At 40.2% G+C, this 7,208-nt stretch overlaps 1 protein-coding gene across 1 annotated transcript in view; it reads right to left on the bottom strand.

The window, feature by feature from the left end:
• Positions 1 to 2,474, bottom strand: part of evx2 (even-skipped homeobox 2) — a 2,731-nt gene extending 257 nt beyond the window's left edge. The window contains exons 1-3 of the mRNA XM_018675785.2: positions 2,030 to 2,474; positions 1,414 to 1,655; positions 1 to 871 (exon numbers count right to left, since the gene is read on the bottom strand). The exon at positions 1 to 871 is cut by the window's left edge and continues 257 nt beyond it. Coding sequence (XP_018531301.1) covers positions 257 to 871; positions 1,414 to 1,655; positions 2,030 to 2,423 — 1,251 coding nt within the window. The 5' untranslated portion in view covers positions 2,424 to 2,474 and the 3' untranslated portion in view covers positions 1 to 256. The remainder of the gene's footprint in view (positions 872 to 1,413; positions 1,656 to 2,029) is intronic.
• Between the last annotated feature and the right edge of the window lie 4,734 nt (positions 2,475 to 7,208).

Here is a 7,208-nt window from a genome sequence, read left to right as displayed (position 1 = left end):
GACACAGGGGCATAAGCCTTTAGAAAAGTCTTTGAATGTTGCAAAAATTTCGGTGCTTAGCTATTCATGTCTTTTTCATTATAAAGAGTTTTTTTGGATTTCAATCAGACTTTTAGAAATTAATTTTCGTCTTTGTGTGTGTTTACAATGCTAAGAAAGGAATGCTTTCACCCAGATGTGATATTTAAAGTAGGCCTATCCCCCTAAAGTAGGACTGGAGCAAAATAAGAAACGGTCGTGTGGGCTGCGTGTTGAGTTATCTGTTAAGTGAAGTTTCTTCTCGTTGGTCTGGTGACGGGACTGAGGTTTTGCTGAGAACAGCAGCAGAATACGGCAAAAATCCACTCTCGGATCTTTGCCCGGAAGCTGTGCAGGTAAAGTCAGCGCTAGCGCTCCTGGAGCCCAGCGCACTCGCCGCCTGGCTGCTGTGGCAGCTGAGGCACGAGCAGGGCCCGGTGGCTGACGGGGCGCTGACCGCCGCAGCCGCCGCCGCAGCCGCGGCCGCCGCAGACGCCGCTGCAGAACTATTCAGCCCTGCGGGTGACTGGTAGAGTCCCGGGTGCCTGAAGCTGCAGAGGAGCTCCGGCCGCGAGTAAGGGTGGGAGAGTGCCCGGAAGGTATCGAGGGGGCGGATGGAAGTGGCAAAAGGTGACGAGGCGGCGCCGGTGGCGGCGGCGGCCGCTGCTGCTGCCGTGACACCGACGTGCGGGTAGTAGTGTAGAGGCATGTGCGAGTGGAAAGGGTAAGGTAGACTTCCTGTAGCTGCCGCGTGCGTCATCATGTAAGTATAGAAGCTGGGGTCTGCTGGATGGGGCCAGGACATCGCCAAACGCTGCCTTTTATCCTTCATCCGCCTGTTCTGGAACCACACCTGCACACAGAGTCAAAACAAGGCCCATATTGAAGCTGCCATGTTGTTTCCAAGCTCTAAATTTAGACCTGAAGAGACTGATTCAGCGTCTGCTCAGCAGAGTCTCTGATTCCTGCACTGATATTAAATATTTCTTATAAATCCTTTTACTACTGAAAATGAAAATCGTTTGTTCTCGCATGCAACTGGAGTTAAAATGCAACAATTAACTAAGATAAGGCAGTAAAAAATATTTAGTATTTTGCAGTTAATTATCTTCCAAGAAGGTAGGCTATTAGTCAACTAATTGTATAGCCTATACATGACGGTTGAATTGATTAACATCCAGTGGGGTCAACAAAATATAAAAGCGTTTAAAAAAAAAAAAAAAATCATAATATCACACTGCAAAATTTCATGAGCAGAAATGATAATAGTGTTGAGTATATTTCAGAGTATTATTATTATTATTTTATACCTGCATCATTTCTCTCTGCACAGACACATGCACACCAGGACACACAGTGGACAGGAAATAATGAAGATTAAACTGCAGCCTGTACCTTAATTGTAGTTTCGGGCAGATTTAGCGCTGCGGCTAATTCACATCTTCTCGGTCTGGAAACATAATTTTCCCTGTAAAACTCCTTCTCCAGTCGTCCGATCTGTTCTCTGGTGAAAGCAGTTCGGTACCTTCTGACTTGGTCGGTATTTGAATTGTTTGATCCTCCCGCTGAATTACCGTTCATGCTCGGCAGGGAGTTTGAGCTTGTGTTTGAAGATCCAGAATTACTGTCCGAAAAACCTACAAAATAAAAGGAAAGAAATAGTTATTGGAATTGATAATATTGAAGCAATATTCTTGTGTGTCGGCCTGCAGTATACTTGACAGCCTAATATGAATAATAATAAAACTAATACGGATAATGTAAAATTACTGTCGAGCCAATTTTGTTATTATTACATGTATCCATATTTAAATAACAAAAATAATGATAATAATAATTATAACAATAATGATGATGCTATTAATGACAATAATGGATTTATGTTTTTAGATGGCATGAAGGAGTAGACAAATAATAATAATAATAATAATAATAATATCAGATATATTAACATCAAAATATAATCACACAAATAAAAATCAGGGACACACGGATTAAAATCAAATCTTACCTTTGTTGTTTTCCTTGTGCTGGCTCGGGGAGCGATGCGCAGGGCATCCCACCTCCACATCACTGTTAATATCAGATTCTTGCGAAACTTCGGAGTAAAGGCTCATTTTCTTCCTGCTCTCTGACGACGAAATCTCCGCCGAAGAGGTGTTCTCGCTTCCGTGGTGCGTCCCGAAAAGACTGTCAATTTCAAACTTGCCCTTCGTCGGGATGTCCCCAAGATTTCCATGGAGGGAAGCCGAAGTTATTCTCGGGCTTAGCCGTCCGCTGTGCTGAGAGTTTTCCAGGGCCTCCAGCACTGAATTTCCAGGCGTGTCTGCGAGCCTCTTCCCTGCGACGGGACTGTGCAGACCTCTCTCCATCAATATCATCTCTTTTCTTATCCTCTCCATCATTAAGCCGCGTGCAAGACGGAAGAAGGAAAAAAAACACCACACACTTGTCCAGGGGGCTGGAGCACCAATGAGTTGTGTCGGAGCTAAATCCGCATGCAACTCAGCAACTGTCTCTAAATAACTGTCTCTAAACCTTTTTATAAGCGAGACGCCAAAATGAAAAGAATCTGAATGCAATCGACGAGCGACTGCTCAAAACGAGACGTGCATCCTCCCCACAGCAGCGAAATGTCATTCATCAAAAGTGGTTGCTGTTCGTTGTTAAAATGCTCGGCTGACGTTGCTCCAATGATCATTTATTGTAACAGGTTTATAAGCAAATAAATAGGAGAGGGCTGTCACTTGATGATGGAGGCGGCCTTCGGTCAGACGAATAATATCCAAGTGGAGAGGAAGAGAGGAGTGAGGAGCGAGGTGCTTGTCCCTGGGTTGATCTCTGAGTCTGTGTTAGATTGCTCTTGGGTTTGGCCTCTTGGGTGAAATTGACAGTCTGATTAATAAAATGAGCGGTGCAACATTTCCCTCTTCATTTAGGAATATTATTATGCTTTGATTCTCTATTGTTTCCCTCCTCTCTGTTCGCCCTCCCCTTCTCTAATCGTTCGTCTTTTATTTATTCCTCTTCTTTCTTTCTTTTTTTATCTTTTGCCTTTTCTTCGGCTTAATCAGTATGAAAAGAGCATTAACATTAACGTGTAAGTTTGTGATAAAAGAGTAAAAGTATATGTTCTTTTGAGTTTTTGAGACCACGTTGATTTTTTTTTTTGTGCAGTTTCTATTTTTCCTCATTTTTGGATTGTGTTTCACTCAGCTCTTTACTCGTCAAAGACACATTTTGATGTGGTGATAATGCCGGCATTATTACGCATTTCCAGCTGACAACAGCGCACAGTTATGTATTCTTTAATGCATGTAACTGTAGTCCGTTTGTATGTTAAAGTAGTCTTGTTTTAAAGTAACTAAACATGTCAGTAATCTTATTAAATATAACAATCAATCGTTAATGTTGGAATTTTAAGTCATTTTGCTGCAGTGATTTCTTTATGTTTCCCGTCTTTTTCATTGGCTTTAATGTTGAATTCAAACGAAATACTCCGATTTAAGAGCTCATACTTGCATATTTTACGTTTTTAACAGAATCTTTTCTCTTTTTTTCGTCTTTAAAAATTGCTACTAAATCATCTCCCCTCAGCTTCCATGTTCACGCTCCGTGTCAAACCCTCTGTTAACTGGATGCTAATTTGGGTATTTATAGGAAATAACTGGTACATGTATGCGTCCGATTACCTCTAACGGAGACTCCATATGTAAAGACATAACACCCATGCATGGACTCCTGGTTTTGTCGATGTGAAATGACTGTAAAGGGACCATCAGATTATCCTCTGTGCGTCCTCTGGCGCCTCCTGCAGGTTTAAATATTAATTGCGGTCACTGGATATTGGCTGTTGAGTGAGTTTGTTGAGGGCTGTGGGCTTTACCTGATGCTCCTGCCTTGTGCCTGACCTGAGCACTCTGGGAACATGATGACAGAAAGAGGTATTTTAATAAGGCTACTGGGAAAACTATTTTAGAGGAGCTGGAAGCTGCTTCATTCCCAAACCTAATCCTTTTCATTCCCAAAACCTAGTCCTAATACTGGTGAGCAAGTAGTAGCAGGTTAGAAGAACACACTGAAAGCTTCTATTGCACACTCTATGAAGCCAATTATAATATATTTCACCCCACTCATTCATTTGTTTAAAAAAATGTGTTTATGTAAACTAATGTTCTAATATTACTGAGGAGAGTCATGTTTTACAGCTTGCAGTATAAGACCAATTAATAGTATTTTTTTTCATTAATTATCAAAGTTAAATGCACCCATCAGTTTGTTAGTGAACACAATATTTTCTTTAGTTTTATGAATAAAAAAAGCATTATAATCAAGTAAGACACTGGTATGCATTCTCCTCTCTAAGAGCTTTGGGAATTTACATTTAATATAATTAGGTAATTTGCATACATGTACTAGATTAATTGTGCTGCTGATGAATTGTTCTGAGTTTTATGTTAAGGGATAATCTTACACTGTGAGTGTTTATGAGCTGTGTAATGTTAGACTTGTGGAAATCATGATAATCCAAATCTCACTTTTCTTCCCATGATTTTTCTTGGTCAGCTGTTGTCTTTGCTTGGCAGCTTTGTTTCATTAGATATATCCAATAATATTTTTTTAAGTACATGTGTTCATTTGCCATAATGAAGTTACTGATGGCAGAATTTTACTCCGCTGCTTTAGTTTCAGGGTCTTGGTTTTGTGTGTGCTGGCTCTGTCATGACTTATTGGGACACATGAATAGAACAAAATCACCGTTAATGTTATTAGATACACCTGTGGTTGTATGACAAGTCAAAATGTCTGAAAAAAGGTTTGTTGGTGTCAGGGGGAAGAATGGCTTTTGAGTAACTGTAATCCCCATGGCCTAACCTTCAACACGCCATATTACTGCTGGAGTCTCTATCTCTAATGCTGCTTTTACACTTGGACATTAAGTGTTTCTTGTGGATGACTTGAAGTGGCTCTCAAGCTGCTCTTCAGAGGCTGATTCATTCAACAGATGTGTTACTTATGCTCTTCAGCTCAAGTGTGCAGTTGCACTGATGAAACAGGTAGCACACACTGAATGGACCTCTACCTGTACACATGTTAATAACAGTTGGAGTCATAAAATATGAGCCTGCAGTGGGGTAGGGCAAATAGTGTGGTTATTTTTAAGTGACTTGTCTCTTCACTCATTGGTCATTAAGGCAACAGATTGAGATTGAAACCCTAACCCTAACCCTAACTGGTGAGGAGGTGGAAAAGTGGAAATGAAACACAACAAGCTGTAAAACTGGTGAGATTTCAAAAATAAAGTGCAAATCCATAGGATAGTCATGCATATTATTTTGTTTCAATTATTCATTTCTAGGTAAAACATACATTAAAGGACATTTCTGTAAATCTAAAAGCTCATTTGCAGCAGGTGTCTTTTGACAGGATGGTTTAAAGCCAATGAAGTGACAGGTGAATGAACACAAACTTAGGACAGTAAGATGCCAAAGTGACTGGCAACTAAATCAGTATTCTCAAGGTAGTGCACACGACATGCAAATTAACAGACACAGTCGGTTTACTTGAACACAGTGTCCCTCTAGAGGCCAATAGAGGAACTGCATTTTAGGCCCCTTTGTTCAGGTGGGACTCTCCCTCTTTGAGGGGCTGCCTTACCAGCCCAGGTCCCTGATATTTCTTGCATTAGGGGAAACAAATTGTTGCTTTTATTGGTCCGACTTTATTGCTAGAACTTTAGTGAGTTCATGGAAGGCAGGAGGGAGGAGAGAGACTGGCTATGTTTTGACAAGCAAGAAGATGTAAATGAACAATCTCACTTTATGAGCAACTGACTTCCAGTATGTTCACTGCAATTGTTTACTGCATTATGTTTTATTCATTGGTAGAAATCTTATTTATTTATATTAAACTAAATTTCTGGTAGGGAGGTGGGAAGTTGACAAATCAAGGCACTCACAGAGCACTTTATTAGGAACACCCTATCAATACTAGTTTCTTCCTTTGCTCTAAAAACAGCTTCAGTTCTTTGTGGCTTGGATTCTACAAGATGTTGGAAACATTACTTTGAGATTCTGGTCCAGGAGGTAATTGATGCGGTGAATTCTGTTTCACCACATCCCAATGGTGTTTTACTGGATTCAGATCTGGTGATCAGGTCATTTAAGTACAATGAACTCACTGTCATGTTCATGAAACTGGTTTGAGACCCTTGCTTTGTGACATGGTGGAACTTCCACCATGGTGGAAGTAACCATTAGAAGATGGTGAACTGTGGCCATAATCTCACTTGGTCAGCAGCAATACTCTGATAGGCTGCGGCATTCAAGTGATGACTGACACAAGGCAGGTTGATTCCATGGATTCATGCTGTTGACAACAAATTCTGACCCGACCATCTGCATGCCATCTACAGAAATCTAGATTCCCACGAATACTGTAGTGTCCCTAATAGAGTGCTTAAGGATTGTAGATCCCACTGTTAACAGTGTATGCAGCAGCAGGTTTGAATTTGGTATGAGCTGCTATTAAAACTGTGCAGGATTAAAATGACCCAGTGCTGCAGTGATGATCTTTGTTGTATCACTGTGATTCATTTAGTCTGGCTGATAACTACAAATCAGAGATGAGGAAGAGAAATCACAGGTATAGTAAGGATAGAAAAGTCTGTTCTTGTACGATTTATCCTGTTTAATAAACATACATCTTTGTGCTTCTAATGTTTTAGATCTAATGTTTTTCATATGTTCCATGATATCCTTGGTCTCCATCCTTAGATTAACTTGCGAAGACTTGAGACTTCCTTGAGTTAGGTGCAGAGATCCACATCCTGTGCTTTTATTTACTTACAGGTGCATTATTGCTTTGTGGACTGATCCCTTGACTCTAAACTAAAAAAAATAGATGGGAGCAGTTCCTTTAAAATTAAAAAGTGCAGCAGACAGCAAGAAATAAATGTGGATATTATGTATAACATTTCAATGTTTCAGCTGTGTCATGGAATTTTATTATTGATCAAAAGATGTCTGAAAGCTGGTTTAAGCAGGGTTCTTATACTTTGAAACAATTCCCATGTCAAAGGAGTTTGTAACACTTTGTGTCCTCAGTGTCATTTATGTTTTTTTTTTGTTTTGTTTTTAAATTTATACTTATTTCCATACATTTACTTTAACAAAGTTCAATTGTGGCCT

Source organism: Lates calcarifer, linkage group LG1, assembly GCF_001640805.2.
Source record: "Lates calcarifer isolate ASB-BC8 linkage group LG1, TLL_Latcal_v3, whole genome shotgun sequence".
In the NCBI taxonomy this organism is placed as follows: Eukaryota; Metazoa; Chordata; class Actinopteri; family Centropomidae; genus Lates; species Lates calcarifer.
This window is presented reverse-complemented; position numbering and strand designations above follow the sequence as displayed.